General features: G+C 47.9%; 1 protein-coding gene across 1 annotated transcript; it reads left to right on the top strand.

Annotated features, from left to right (window-relative positions):
* Positions 1-9,763: 9,763 nt before the first annotated feature.
* On the top strand, positions 9,764-12,025 carry LOC133341439 (trace amine-associated receptor 7g-like). The gene is made up of 2 exons (XM_061550080.1): positions 9,764-10,210; positions 11,408-12,025. The coding sequence occupies exons 1-2, from the start codon at positions 9,764-9,766 to the stop codon at positions 12,023-12,025; spliced, it is 1,065 nt and encodes a 354-aa protein (XP_061406064.1).
* The last annotated feature ends 4,571 nt before the right edge of the window (positions 12,026-16,596 follow it).

Here is a 16,596-nt window from a genome sequence, read left to right as displayed (position 1 = left end):
ACATGCGGATTTGTATTTGGGAAGATGGTTGTTTTGTATGTGTGTTGAACTTATTTGGCACCGTACGTAGCCAACCTTGCTAATCGTATCTGCGTGGTTGAATATCTTTTTCTTTTCAGTGGCGATTGATGTCTTGCTTAAACCACCAGTACAGCTTTCGGTAATTTCGTGAGAAAATCCCTGGATGGTGTGGAGTAATTATCGTTGCATTGTGGGTGGAATGAGGGTTTTTTTGCTAACACTTTGTAACAAAAAATATTATTATTGCAATTAAAATAAACTCTGGATAGTCCAGAGTATTCGAGGAGTAGAGGACACAATGTGTAAACGTGGCTCTAGTGTATTGCTCGTTGACAGAATCGGTTTTCCTGGCCAATGTGTTCCGGGTCATGTGAGTCAATGGCCCACTATGAGTTGCGAGTAGTGTATTATTTATTTATGCATTCATTGGCAGGAGTTCGTTATTAAGCCAGCGCGCGAAACAAGAGATGCATTCTTTTTAAAGCGCCGTTAATCCGGAACCCGGATAATTCAGAAGTGACTGTGTGTACGTAGAGTTGTAAAACCATATCGCCATGGTGGCTATGAACCTGGTCAGTTTAGTTTGATTCCGGGCCATGGCTAACTTTGGTCGAGAGTGACATCTGACGGCTGTGCTGGGAACGTCCTTCATCACAATCCACACCAATCGACAGAGTGAAGAATCGACCAAACAGCACCACCGCCCGCACCGTGTGGTGAGGCCCCGCAACTAACAGTGGACTCACAAAGGACTATAAATAATCATTCATCGATCCATTGTTCTTCCGAGCATTCGTCTCACTACGAACCCGTCGCCTCGACTTTGATTTCGGCTCACGGCCAAAACCAGCGACGATTATCTGAGCCTGTCCTGGGCCTCCCATGGGTCGACTCAGCATCAAATGAGTATTTGGCACGGTGTGTGTACACATCAGCACTGCGGCCGGGCATGGTGCTGGCCACCCACCTTCTCGCGTGTCAGAGCCGGCTTTCAAAGGTGGTCGCTATGAGCACTTTCTACAATGGTCTGTTGAGACTATATGGGGGATATTTTTGGTTCTGGAACAGGGAAGTTTCCAAACCCAGGACAACTCATGTGGACTCCCTTACACGAGCCCCCCCCCCCCCCACACAATCTTGGATCCATCTCCATGTCGTTGACAACGTCGAATCTAATCCCCCCCCTCCACCCCCATCTTTCCCTTTCACGTAACTATCCTTCTGAGGTAATCTCCCGACGTTTTGACAACGTTCATGAAAACCATCGCGCTCTATTCTCGCTCTTCTCCCCACCCTCGTCATCTCAACCTCTTCCATTTCTCAGACTGCCTTTTTTGTTTATGTTGCTAAACTCCACAAATCCATCTCAGCTATGACATTCCCATCATGTTCACCAACAGATGTTTGAAGCTGAACAGATCAATCCCTTTGTAGCCGCAACGCTTACGATCAGTGGCTCAATATTGGTCTAGCCAAATGCCGTTCTCCGGCGTTTTTTAGTCCTATAGTTGCCACACAAAGGTGTGTAGGCACGCAGCTCAATGCTGGTGAATTTTACTTTTGAGTGTATTTAGTTTAATGATAGAAATGTAATTTACTCTGTGTAAAAAATATAAATATCATAGATCAGGGCTTAATTGCTGCCGGAACTGAAAAATGTCCCTGGCCCCTACCACGCGTCTCTTTCCGGGAAGACGAGAGATAGGCCAGGTTTCGGAAATGTAAAGCAACACTTTTGTTCGACCAGAGAGCAGGTCGGGGGTCTCGTTTCCAGAGTGAGCCGGGGGTCACCAACCCGACAAAAGAAAAATAGGTAATGTTAACCGTACAATAACGAAGCCAGCGGCTCAACCGACTGTCGATTGTGTCCCACGTGCCCTGCATGTACTCGACAGTTTAAAAGAAGCCCACACATGGCGTGTCTACACCCGCGTCGAGACCAATCCGAACCGACTGATTTAAGAACCTCCCAACACACGGTATTTAATTTAAATGCCACCACCGACTGTCATCACCTATAACTTTACCAGGTAAGGCCCATTGAGATAAATAGCTCTTTTTCAGAAGCCACCTGATCACAGCTGATAGCTTAATAAAGTTACTTATCGCGACGAACTTTTCAGCAGCCAAATACTCTGAATGCATTTTGTTTCTAAATGTAGAGGGAACAACTGGAGGACCAGGAGAAAAAAACCCACATGACCACGGGGAGAGAAACACGCAAACTCCAAATATACAGGCGTCAGTCAGGGTCGAGTTAAAACCCACGACGTCTTGTATACTAGGAGAGGTAGTTAACATCTCACCACGGTGGCGCCCCAAGCTACTGAACTGACGAGACACGCGACAACAGAATTACGGGACGCATTGGCATCAGTCAGTACGATGCCATAGCTGCCCCGAGTGTAAAGACGCTGTTGGGAAGCTGTCGGCGAGACCCCCGCTGCAGCGAAGGAGCGACGCTCACGCCAACGTGCGGAACGCCGGGCGGATACAGCACGGCGAGTTGGCACGGTGGGAGAGCGAACGTGGTGGAGCATCAGAGGGGGGGGGGGGTGGTACTTCGACAATACTTTGATATGGCCTCGAAAGGCAAATGATTGCTGCTAAGTGATTCCAAAGCTTTACACAGCTGCACGTCTTGTTCAGCCAAACCTGGCGCTATAGGGCAGTCAGCAATGTAAATTTTCATGATAAGTTCGAATCCAGAACCATAACCTACTAAGAGATGTTTCTTAAACGGTATGTTTTCACACTGGCTATGCTAACCGTCATAACAATCCAATAGAAAGGAACGCGAGCATGAGGATTGGCGTCGGTGTGGAGATGGAGGCCTTCATCCAGCAGTGGATCGATCGTGGTCCAAGATGATGATGCTAATTCTGATGTGGCTCAGAGCACAATGCATGACACCCCATTGCTTGCTTGTGTGGTCACGGAATCGCTTTGGATTTTGATATTTAACGACTCGATGGCTGTGTTGATTTTAATCTCTGTAGAATGTCGTCGGTGTGTCTTGCTAAAAATTGCATACGTTAATAAATAATGGCGACTTCGGTATTGTTAATTGTTATTTCAAGATAATCATAAGTGCGTCAGGAGGGGGTGTGTGTAATGGTCAGCACAATGGCATTTCAATTCACGTATCATCGATTCAATTCGACCTCCCGGCGCGGCCATTGAATACTTTGGCGATGTTCTTAAATCTCTCCCTCGCTCCTCTGACCCGCCAGCAGCATAAACGAGCACTGCATAGTTAGTTAATCGGCAGATCGCGTGAGGTGGCGGGTAAAGTGTGGGTTCCCATTTGAGGCCGAGTCGAATTAGGGGACACCCATGACCGGTTCAGATAATCGTCAATGGTGTTGGCCGTGAGAGAGAATCTAACTCGGGTAGAGGGATTTGTAGCGCAGTGTGTACCACTGCACCACCGCACCCACACACATGCATGTGTAATGGGTTCAACTGAGTCGCAGACGCAAACTTGGAGGCAACACATTTATTCAGTTCCAACACACGGGGTAACTTTCCCCTTAACAGAATAACAACCTATGGTGGTGACTACCAGGCTATCCACACTAGTTACAACGTAACTGCCACGATGGACCGGGACCAATAGCTTCGGCCCGGGTCTACGTGTTGGAGACTTGTTGAACGGAGAACGTAGATGAAGGGTTTCTTCCAGGATGAACAACCCCGGTCCCTCTCGGGACCTGGCTTATATTCTCTGTGGCGTGGTCGGCTCCGCCCTTGGCCACGTCCATCTTCCAGAATCCTCGGGAAGGATCTAGGTCCCAATCACGTGACCACCGTTAGCCCACTCTTGGGGCCCCTTTGTAGACTTAACTGGTCACATGTCTTCCCGGGTCAACCAGGGTACCATGGCCTCGAATAACCTTATCTTTCGGCCGCACCCACACACCCTGTTCTGTAGGGTCGGCACTGCATGCAAAGCGTGGTGACATCTATCGCTATCATTCAGTGCTCACCGGGCCCCTCTAGGGCCGGTACTACACGCACACCACTGTGGTGTCCGCGATGTCGCGACACCAAACGCCGTGCTCCTCGAGGGCCGGTACTGCACCCAACATGTTGACATCCAGCGATGTCACTACACATGCACTTATCAGCAAACATGTGAACGGAGACCAATATCCCCAGTTAAATCTTGACAAAGTGTAATCTTAACTGACTGTTGGGACAAGTGCTGTTCGCGAGTAGCATCTATGAAGGGCAGCATCACCACGCCCGGCCGCATTTGTCTTTATAGTGGCGATGTTAACAAGACAAAGATCCCCCGTATAGCCTTAATGGACTTTTGGGCAAAGTGCTGTTAGCGAGTTGCACCTATGAAGGCAGGCACGACACACCAGGGGGTGGGTGGTCAGCACCACGGCAATGTAACACACACATTAAAAAAACCTGAATGGACACACACACCGAAACACAGATCCACATACCCACCCACTCACTGCGCCCACACAAGACTATTAATAACTTATAATTATACACAGTCCACGCCGTTATCTCACTGTGACCCCGTGAGACGTCACATAGCAAATAGTGCTAAGTGCTCTATAATTATAACAACAGCCAGAAACAACAACGCCACCGCTAATTGGTCCCCCCCCCCCCCCCCCCACTAGTCGCTCGATAATTTTCACATTCCCCACGTGTATTAGGGAAGTGTGAACTGTCTGGTCTCACATTTTGGGGAGGGACATTTCGTTTTTTTTATTTGGGGGGGGGGGGGCAGGGAGGGGCTCGTTCGTCATCACCAAGAGGGTTCAAAACGTCACTCATAAGGGGGAGGGAGGAGGGGGGTACTCTTCAACTCATAAATAGAGGCACCTGGATCGGGCCCCATCTGGATAGAATCCCACCTAGATAGGGGCGCTTGTCTGTGTGAGATTGTACCTGGAGATCATTAGTCCATATATACAACCATAGTCGTAAGAATTTAAATCGTATCGATATTATCAACAACACGTCTGCGTATTCCGGAACAAAATAAAGACACGGTTTGAGGTGAGGCTCCCCACAGGTCGCCGGATAAAACCGATCTCCCGGCGCGGCAGGTTAATGAGACAGACAATGGAGCAAGTTTCAATTGCTTCGCCTCAAGGTCCAGCCGATCGGCAGGGGGTCGTGTGTGGTGCGGTAAAGCGTGGATAAATTCCACCACTGCCTAGGAGTATGGCCAGTGTCGAAGTGGAGGCCAGAAAAATATCCCCAGAGTGGTTCTCTCTCGAGCTCCCCTCTGGTGGAGGTCCTTTGGCCAGTAGTGGCGCGAGTAAAGCAATTGCAGGGCTGCGCCTTTTACCGTTTCACCTATTATGTACCGCATGTTTAACTTCTTTCGCACCGTCTACGTGGCCAACCGTGCTAATCGATTGGGCTACGTACGGTGAGATGCGAGTTGACCGGGTTTCCAATACGGATTTCAAGGGACGAGTTATGCCACTCAATGATCGTAACGTCCTCGAAGGTGTTGACATATGAGCACGAGTGACGGATGTTGGGTGACCGTGTGACTCTGAGGGGGGTTTATAATGGTCGTGTAATAGACCCTGAGCAGGCTACCGTACAGACGGGGCGGCCGGCCACCTGGATTCGAGCCTAGGTTCTTGCTTGAGGATTGGGTCGCCTTGTTGGCACGGACTCGCACGCTCTGTCTGTACTGTCTGTGCTGTCCACCTCGTTCGTGATAAATCGTTGCCGTCTGTCCTCGTTCAATCGATTAATAGTTTGTACGGACTCAAGATCTAGACATCTAACGATGTCTAACGATGTCTAGTGCCATTGCTTTGTAGTATTCTCGTGAAAGTGGCATCTTCTTCGTGTTGTACATTCCAGACCGATTTTTGTCCTCGATGCTCGAACCAGCAGGACGGCGTGCTTTGTGTTCGACCGAGCACTTCATCGAACCATAGCCCTGGCCCTAACCATAGCCACAGTACGACCCATAGCCCTACGCATATTCGTGCTGTTACCCCATACCTTATCGCTAACCTACAGTAAGGGAAAAAAGTATTTGATCCCCTGCTGATTTTGTACGTTTGCCCACTGACAAAGAGATGATCAGTCTATAATTTTAATGGTAGGTTTATTTGAACAGTGAGAGACAGAATAATAACGAAAAAATCCAGAAAAACGCATGTCTAAAATGTTATAAATTGATTTGCATTTTAATGAGGGAAATAAGTATTTGACCCCTCTGCAAAACATGACTTAGTACTTGGTGGCAAAACCCTTGTTGGCAATCACAGAGGTCAGACGTTTCTTGTAGTTGGCCACCAGGTTTGCACACATCTCAGGAGGGATTTTCTCCCACTCCTCTTTGCAAATCTTCTCCAAGTCTTTAAGGTTTCGAGGCTGACGTTTGGCAACTCGAACCTTCAGCTCCCTCTACAGATTTTCTATGGGATTAAGGTCTGGAGACTGACTAAGCCACTCCAGGACCTTAATGTTCTTCTTCTTGAGCCACTCCTTTGTTGCCTTGGCCGCGTGTTTTGGGTTATTATCATGCTGGAATACCCATCCACGACCCATTTTCAATGCCCTGGCTGAGGGAAGGAGGTTCTCACCCAAGATGTGACGGCACATGGCCCCGTCCATCGTCCCTTTGATACGGTGAAGTTGTCCTGTCCCCTTAGCAGAAAAACACCCCCAAAGCATAATGTTTCCACCTCCATGTTTGACGATGGGGATGGTGTTCTTGGGGTCATAGGCAGCATTCCTCCTCCTCCAAACACGGCGAGTTGAGTTGATGCCAAAGAGCTCCATTTTGGTCTCATCTGACCACAACACTTTCACCCAGTTGTCCTCTGAATCATTCAGATGTTCATTGGAAAACTTCAGACTGGCATGTATATGTGCTTTCTTGAGCAGGGGGACCTTGCGGGCGCTGCAGGATTTCAGTCCTTCACGGCGTAGTGTGTCACCAACTGTTTTCTTGGTGACTATGGTCCCAGCTGCCTTGAGATCATTGACAAGATCCTCCCGTGTAGTTCTGGGCGGATTCCTCACCGTTATCATGATCATTGCAACTCCACGAGGTGAGATCTTGCATGGAGCCCTAGGCCGAGGGAGATTGACAGTTCTTTTGTGTTTCTTCCATTTGCGAATAATCGCACCAACTGTTGTCACCTTCTCACCAGGCTGCTTGCCGATGGTCTTGTAGCCCATTCTAGCCTTGTGTACGTCTACAATCTTGTCCCTGACATCCTTGGATAGCTCTTTGGTCTTGGCCATGGTGGAGAGTTTGGAATCTGATTGATTGATTGCTTCTGTGAACAGGTGTCTTTTATACAGGTAACAAGCTGAGATTAGGAGCACTCCCTTTAAGAGTGTGCTCCAAATCTCAGCGCGTTACCTGTATAAAAGACACCTGGGAACCAGAAATCTTTCTGATTGAGAGGGGGTCAAATACTTATTTCCCTCAATAAAATGCAAATCAATTTATAACATTTTGACATGCATTTTTCTTGATGTTGTTGTTGTTATTCTGTCTTTCACTGTTCAAATAAACCTCCCATTAAAATTATAGACTGATCATTTCTTCGTCAGTGGGCAAACGTACAAAATCAGCAGGGGATCAAATACTTTTTTCCCTCACTGTACCTATAACTCTATCCATAGCCCTACCCATAACCATAAAGTTACCCCTAAACCTAACGTTAATCTACCTATAATTCTACCCATAACCCTACCCTTAAAGTTACCCCTAACACTACTGCTAACTTACCCTATAACTCTACCCATAGCCCTACCCATGACGATAATATTACCCCTAATCCCACACGCACGCATTTAAGGCTGAGGCGACCGAGGAGAGGCACATGATGGCTTCGAATATCAACTCTATCCGTAGCCAGGAAAGGAACACGTGTACACACACAACACTTGGACACACGGATCACAGTGTTAATTGCTTAGCGCGTCAGTGTAACGTATTTAATAATCATACGGTGCGTGTAGCGTGGAACAAGTTAGTTAGCATTTGAATGGGCAGTAAATTGGGTCGCGAGGACTGGAGTGTGGGAAACCCTGTGTTAGCGAGTGCCTATTAAGGTCGGCTTGACCCCTATTTGTCTCCCCATCGTTAATCTGACACAAAGTACCAGGTATCTATTTAAGGCTGAGTCGACCTAACGGAACATGAAAAGGGAACATACAAAAAAATATGGCGCAGACACACATGCATTCATAGACCGTCCCCATGTCGCCTACATAGACTATTGGGGAAAGTACTGTGAGCGAGCACCCATTTTGGTGGTTCAGCACAAGATAAATACAAACATCCATGTATATATTCTTTGTTCTTTCGTTCTTTTGGTAAAGTCACGTAGATAGAAAATAATGAGTAAAAAAGAAGAATTTTTTTATAAACAAATAAAATAATTAATCATAAAAAACTCACGACGTTTCGATCGCAACACAAGCGGTCGTCATTAGGCGGATGGAAAAGGGGGGCAAGCCTCCACCTGCAACTGTTCATAATGACTTGAAATGGGCGCAGCAAAGTGTCAGAATCTATGTATATCCTTAGACATTTGGGCGAAGTGCTGTTCGCGCGCTGCACTACAAACCCAGCGACTCAAGTTCGATTCCCGCTCACGGCCAACGCCATTGACGATTATCCGAACCGGTTCTGGGACGTTCCTCGGTTGGCTCAGCTTCAAATAAGTACCTGGTGCAGTGTGAAAACATTGCCACTGAGGAGACAAAGGAGGCCAGGGCGTGGTGCTGGCCAACTCAACCCCTAGTTTACCGCCCGGCCCTCCTAGGTGCTATTTGCACCAATGAAGGCAGACAGAGGCACACACGCGCGAGTCACAAACTTCACAAACCAATTTTCAACCAAAGAAGCCCAATGCATATCTCCCGGTGCGGCAGGTGAAATTACGGCGCCAGTTTATTTAAAATCTCGCTTTTCTGTCCGCAGAGCGGTATGTAAATAAATAAAAAAAAACAAAGTTGGCAGGTCGCGTGTGGTGGGGTAAAAATGTGAGTAAATTTTCATAAATTTTCCAAGACGCATTCAGATTTGTACCACCTTGTGTCCCAAGTGCAGCCCCAGAAGGTGACATAACCCAGTCCCTACTATGGAAGTCACGTTAATACTGCTCATATTTGAATAGTATCAATGGGTACCAAGGCAGACACATCGCCAAGTACTCACACTCATCACCAGGTATTCAGTCAGACATACAGATGCCCCTGCGCAAACATTAACATACATACATAAAAGACAAATGGAAAACAAAGACTAATATCCGCCATATAGCCTTAACACAGACTTTTGGGTCAAGTACTGTAAGCGATAACCTTTGAAAGTGGGTACGGTACACAAGGGGGTGGGTGACCAGCACCATATACACACCGCACCAGGTACTCATTTGATTCAAACCAGGGGGATGTCCAGCGGAAATCTAACTCGGGTCGCCGTGTCGCCAGTTTCAGAGTACAGCGCGCTCCTCAACAAAAACAAAGATCCCCCGTATAACTTTAACACATTGTTTGGGGCAAGTTATGTTAGCGAGCACCTATGAAGGCCGGCACGGAGCACGAGGGGGTGGGAGGCCAATACTCCACCCGGCCGCCTTTGTCTCCTTATCGGCGTAATTTACACACCGCACCAGGTACTCATTCGAGGCTGAGTTGACCACTAACACACATACATACACATACGTACTTACCCTAATACGTATACATGTTTTGGTTACATCTCAGGACAAGCATGGACAACCAATCGGATGTCGAGGCTCCTGGGCTGCTCTGCGTCAACTCGTACAACAACCTCAGCTGCTCGAGCCCTCGGCTGCCCGCGACCCAGCGCACTCTCGCTCTGGTGGTGCTCATCTCGTTCAGCGCCTGCACCGTCGTGGGAAACTCGCTCATCGTCCTCTCCATCCTCTACTTCCGGCAGCTGCAGACGCGCACCAACGCCTTCACGCTCTCCCTCGCCCTCGCCGACATGCTCGTGGGCCTGCTGGTGATGCCCTACAGCATGATGCGCGCCGTCTACAGCTGCTGGTTCTACGGCAGCTTCTTCTGCAAGGTGCACACGTGGTTCGACTTCACGTTCACGTCGTCGTCCGTCATCCACCTCAGCTGCATTTCCATCGACCGCTACATCGCCATCAGCGACCCGCTGCGATACCCGAAGCGGCTCGGGCCGCCGAAGGTATTTCCAGCAACTCATGAGATACGATATTCGATTCTACGCTAGTCTTTTCTTGCGCGTGATGTATGTTGAACTTATTTCGCACCACCATACGTAGCCAACCGTGCTAATCAGAGGTGCCGGGGAAAGGAGAAAATGATGATAATAGCAGCTAGATGTTCAGGAGACGGACACCAATGCCGAGGTTCTGCTGCTGGTCACGACGAGAGGGCTTTAGGAGAGAGAGTTCGTGTAGTTTTGAAATTCCTCCTCCGCTGAATGAGCGCAGACTGCAGTGGTTTACTTTATCGTATCTATGGGTCTCTATGGGTGTCTATGTACTTCTATGAGTCTACATCTATCTCGGTGGGTCTCTATGGGTTTATCTGTTTCGCTGTGTAGTTCAATATGTATCTCTGAGTACCTCGTGTATCTAAGCGTCTTCATGGGTGTACTATGCGGTCCAGTAAATGGCTTGCATGGGCAATACTGTGGCTGGTCTTTGGTTTGTCACTGTTTCCTTTTGGGTCCTCATGTATCTCTACGGGTGTCTATGTTTCTCTTTGAGTCTCTGTGTATCTCTATGCATCTCTATGGGTTTGCTCTCAACTCCATTATGTTGGTTGCATGACCACAATCACACTAATGTGGCTTGTGCCTTAAAATGCCTACTGCCTTAAAATGTGTGACAGTAGATAGATCTGGTGAGAGAAAGGGTTAGTTTGTCACGATATGCCTATCCATCACAATGTAATGGATAGCCATATTAGAATCTAATGGATAGCACACTGGACTTGCAAATCAGAGTTACGCAGTTCAATTTGATCTCCGGACGCAGTAGTTGAAACCCTCCCCCGAAATTCTATCCAAGCGAGCAATATACTGTATATGGGTACTCCATAATTAGTCGTTAGGCAGATCGCGTCTGGTTGGGTAAAGTGTGGGTACTCCCACCTCTTCTAAGAGGAGGGGGGGGAGGAGTGTGTAGAGCTCCGTCTAGAGGAGAAGGTTCTTCCGCCAGCAGTGTCATCAGCCAGCAATTACAGAACTGCGCCTTTACCTTGTGAGATCTTCGTCGATCACCCCAAGCACGCGGAATGAGTCGGAACGAGCTCGGCGTGCCCGCCCACACTACTCACATCGATGCAGAAACGTTACCTCTCGACCCCGCTCCCCCCGTGCATCGTCCTCTATTGTTGGTGCTGCTGTGTGATCAAGGTGGCGCTGATGCTGGTGGTCTGCTGGAGCACCACACTGGCCTACGGGCTGCCGTTCTTCTCCGGCTGGACCGTGCTCGGGATCGAGGAGGTGATCGCGCGGGGCTCGTGCCGGGACGCGTGCCCGGTGGTGGGCAACATGGCCTTTGCCTTCACGAACGCCTTCTTCGCCTATCTCATCCCGCTCTGCATCATGGTCACCTCCTACGCCAAGATATTCCGCATTGCCCGCGAGCAGGCGCACAAGATCCGCGCCAACAGCGCGCACGACCCCGGTGTCGAGTCCTCCTCATCCTCCGCCCGCCAGCAGTGGGCGGCGATGAAGCGAGAGCACAACGCCACGAAGACACTCGGAATCATCATGGGAGTCTTCCTGCTCTTCTGGTTGCCCTATTGCTCCGTGGCGGTGATCGACCCGATAATTGGCTACCAGACGAGCGCCACGAGCTGGGACGTGGCCAACTGGATCGCGTACGTGAACTCGGCCATAAACCCCGTGCTCTTCGCCTCCTTCAACCGTTCCTTCCGCGGTGCCTTCCGGCTCATCTTCACCTGCCGGGTCTCCTCGTCCACCTACCGGAACGCCGATCTGTTCAACCTGAACGACTCGGCCAATTGAACAGACACGTCCCTGCGCGAACCTCACGGTGCGTCGAGGTGTCTCACTCTCATATTTTGTTTCTCTTTTCTTCGTTTATAGCGTATGAACAAAGAAGCAACAGCGCTACGATTGTGGGGTTTTCATTGCTGTTTTAGCCATTTGATGGCAGCATCCGGAGTTGTAGCTGAGTGGAGGAGTTATTTTGTTCCACAAGCATAACAGCCGCGTTCTATTGGGGCAGTCACCAGTGATATTACGCCTGCTTGAGTGAGCGAGTGAGTGAGCGATGGGTGAGTGATCGAGCGAGTGAAATTCTGCCTGATTATCTAGAACCTCCTCACCAGCGCGTCCGCAGTCTGGCGGAGTCCCTGATCATTTCATTGATGGAGGGGTGCGCAATGGGTGAGCGAGCGAGTGAGCAATGGGTGAGTGAGCGAACGAGCGAGTGATATTTTGCCTCATTATCTTATCTTAAATAAATGTATATAGCGCATGCAAGGCGTTTTAACAAATAATTAACAACGGTACATATGGATGTATTGGTGGGGATGGGGTGAATGAAATAGATGAGAAGAAGCAATGGGAAAATCTGTGATGCGTGAATTTGGTGAAAGCAAAATTTATGACAGTAAATGATGATGAATGGATTGAACGAATGAGGAATGAGTGATAGCCATATAATGAAAATATTAAGAGGGAAAAATAACGGTGGTGGTTATGAGGCGGATATTAGGGGGGGGGGTCGCGGGGGGAGGGTGAGCGAGGGAAAAGAAGCGAGTTCTGAGTATGGAGTGGGAACTCGTGAGCGAAGGTGACTGTTTAATGTGAAGTGGGGCGTGGATTGAGCACAAGGAGACGGAGGGACAGAGAGAGAGCAAGGATTGAGAACGTAGAGGGCGAGAAGGCACGTAGCAAGATATTGTGGGGCAAGTCCATGAAGGGATTTGTAGGCCAAGGTAAGGCATTCGAACAGGCAGCAGTCGTCGACATGGAGCCATTGCAGTTGCGCGAGAAGGGTCGAGGTATGGGAATTATAGGGAAGGTTGAATATTATCTTGCACCTCCTCACCAGTGCATTCGCTGGGTGAGTGAGTGAGCGATGGGGGAGTGAGTGAATAAACGATGGGTGAGTGACCAAGTGAGCGAGTGATTGTCTTGCACCTCCTCACCAGCACATTCGCAGTCTGGCGGAGTCTCCGATGGTTCTATTGATGGAGGAAATGCCCAAAACACATCTTCTTCCACTGCGTATTGGTGGAACTCGATTGAAAGCTGTTCTCGCTGTTGTGGGAGCAGTGAGAATACCAGGGCTGTTCCTTCATCGGGTCGTCAAAAAAGGGGCTTACGGTTCAATTTGACGAATGGTCAGTTTAAATACATCGATTGTTTCATAGTTGTTGTAGTTTGTTGTGGGGAAGTTGTGGCTCACGTGAAGTCACGTCATCAAAGTGTAGAGGTCGGGCGGGGACACGGCCAGGATTGCGTGTGTGGGGGCCACGCAAGGGACAAGGGACCACGCCCAGATATATCATTAAAGAAAGGCGCAATGGCCGAAGAACGAGCTTCTTACGGGGTTATGCGTTACTGGGAGTGTGCGTTACTGTGTTTGCATTAATGGAGGTGCGTTAATGGAAGTGTGCGTTAGTGGGAGTGTGCGTTACTGGGAGTGTGCGTTACTGTGTTTGCATTAATGGAGGTGCGTTAATGGAAGTGTGCGTTAGTGGGAGTGTGCGTTAATGGGAGTGTGCGTTACTGGGAGTGTGCGTTAATGTGTGTTCGTTACTGTGTAGACGTTACTAGGAGTGTGCATTAGTGGGAGTGTGCGTTACTTTGTGTGTGTGTTACTGCGCTGCACTACGAACCCGTCGCCACGCTTTGATTCCCGCTCACGGCCAACACCAGTGACGATTATTTGAACGGATCCTGAGCCTCCCCTAGGTTGATTCAGCCTCAAATTAGTACCTGGTTTGGTGTGTAAATATCGCCACTAGGCAGACAAAGGAAGTCGGGAGTGGTGCTGGCCACCCACCTTCTCGTCATGTCGGAGTCGGCCTTCATTAGGTGCTCGCTAACGGCACTTGCCCCAACAGTCTGTTAAGCTATATGAGAGTTCTATGTCTTTTTCGTTACTGGAAGAGGAAATTCCCGAGCTCAGGACAACTCACGTGGACTCCCTTACACGAGCAAATGCCAACCTAGCGTTTGTCAATTGTGCAATCTGCTCCAGCTGTTCCTCCTGTGTCTGCAAAAAGAGGCTGCGACACCCATGCCTGAATTGTGCTCATTTTCGTACCAACATTTCTTGACTTCATAATAATTAAATTTGGAGGGGGGGGGGGCTGAGCCTTCAGCTATTGGTGGGGGGCGATGATCAGTCCCCCCAAAGCCCCCTCTACGCTGCGGGTCTGTCTTACAGCATTCTTGGATACTTACTTTCAATCATCGTTTCACTTTATTTTATATTCAACCAGGCAAGAAGTTAAGAGATTAGGATACATCTCGTACACGCAAGAGTGACCTGGAAATAGCGTAGTCACCCATACATAGTGCAATAGTAAATAGTGCAATAGTCAATGCTGCATTCAGCCGGAAGAGTCAAGAACGCTGCTCTGGGAATAATGTTCGGCATGCCGCATCTATTTCGCATTTGTCCTCGTTATTCTGCAGTGCCATTCATATGAGTATAGTTATATACAGGGTTACAATGAAATGCGATTATTATGGACAGCCGAACCTTGTGCTCTCTAGTGGCAGTACCAAGCCAGCCTTGCTTGGCAGTGTTCTGGTCAAATTTGAGTGAGAAATCAAGCAATGTCTTAGCAAAGTCAACAGTGAATTGCACGAATAACGCGCCAAAATAATGTAAATATAACTCACGATACATTATTGTGAACTTGTGGCCTCCAGCGTAGTAAAACCCAACTGCCGATTGTTGATCACGCCTCTGCAGACACAGACCCGAGAGCAAAAGCATTCGGCCTATTCTGACATGAAAGATCGATAATTTGGTGCTGCTGCGTCGTGCATAGTATTCCATCTTAAACATGCGGCGCGTCTAGATTGTTTCTGTTTTGCTTGTGCCATCTGGGTTTGCATTGCGTGGCTGGTACATGCTTTCTCATTGCAACCGTCTTGTTTATATTGATTGTGTTGTTCGTTCTGGCTGGCTTTTTTGCATCTCCGTTGTATCTGCCTTGTATGTTAATGTGCTGCCTGTCGCGTTACGATTGTCGGTCGAAAATATTTCCAAATTTCTACGATTTTGTATTCATGATATGCCTAGTTTACTCTATCTCGTTTCCACTATCCATATTCTATTGTCTGCATCCTATGTTCGTTCCTACTTTGTCCCGTTCCTATAATTGTCCCTTAAGCGTCTGATCCTGTATACGCATCACGAGTGTATGAATAAAGAGACGAATATTATATGCCAGTCTACAGCATGGTTACTTACTGGGTTTCAAATTCGCGCATTTGTTCCGATAATCACCGTCAAATAATACAACAAATCAACAATTGTGCAGCCCCTTTCTCGGTCGACTGCTGGACAAAAGGCATGGTGTCAGACGTTGGGGGATGTTCTGGTTAAGTCTCGACCAGCGGTCACCATCCCCATGTATCCTTTGACGTACCCTGTCCAAGTCCACAACACTTTTCACGAGCTAACTGTGATGCACCTAAATTGCGTGTGTTCTGTAATCCATGACTCTTTTTCATCTTTCTTTCAATGTAATTCCAAGCAGACACCTCTCAACCCATACAAATAATTACTTGGCCCGTTTAAATTCCAATACGTTGCGTCATTTCACGTACTCTTTTTATTGGAAGAGAAGTGATTTAAAAGAACACAAAAATAGTCTACGAAACAACATGAACGATGCTAAAACAAATATAATACGAGTCATAAGAAAAACCTCACCGATTCCCAAAACTCTTTTAGGAGGATCATGCATTGTGATGTTTGGTCACTTCCATAATTGTCAGAACATGTTTTTTGTTTGTATTTTCACCGCAGGTATCTGTGGTTAATGCAGACATGATTCCTTGCAAAAGGGTTAAAGTTGGTGAATTAACATCTTAACACCTGTTTTGTTGCCTGAAAAAAAGGAAAAAACCTATTCTTATATTAAATTCCGTAATTGTTTAGCGTATTTACAGAGGACATCAATAACCCGGATAGAACCCACCATACATAGAATGAAGTGGCCATCAGCAACCCCACGTTCTGCCAACATGAAAACATGCACTCCACTTTCCCACAACCATTTCATGCACCTGAATAATGATAATACTAAAAGACATTTAACATAAATAAAAGAGACCTGCGACCATGGTGAGAGACGACAGACCACTTGGTCTGCCCACTGCTTGAAGAAGGCCAATGCCCTGTGCAAGATTTTGCAACAGGCAAACTGCGAGGACTAAAGGATGTGTGCCTTTGGTGGATGGACGCAAAAAGAATGAGAACGCAAATGAAAACATCTGAACAAAGTTGTCCTTTCATTTCATTTTATTGTTCACAAATACACACAAAACTTGCATTTAATTTGTTCCAATATGACCACTGCTTATGCATGTCCTCTCCGAAG

Source organism: Lethenteron reissneri, chromosome 2 (assembly GCF_015708825.2).
Source record: "Lethenteron reissneri isolate LAM-NWPU_2019-01 chromosome 2, ASM1570882v1, whole genome shotgun sequence".
NCBI classification, from domain to species: Eukaryota; Metazoa; Chordata; class Hyperoartia; order Petromyzontiformes; family Petromyzontidae; genus Lethenteron; species Lethenteron reissneri.
Note: the sequence above shows the minus strand (reverse complement) of the source record. Positions and strands in the feature narration are given on the sequence as shown.

Coding starts and splice junctions, on each gene's coding strand:
- LOC133341439 (XM_061550080.1), top strand. CDS start 9,764: ATGGACAACCAATCGGATGTCGAGGCTCCTGGGCTGCTCTGCGTCAAC. Junction 10,211..11,407: donor AGCGGCTCGGGCCGCCGAAG/GTATTTCCAGCA, acceptor TGTGTGATCAAG/GTGGCGCTGATGCTGGTGGT.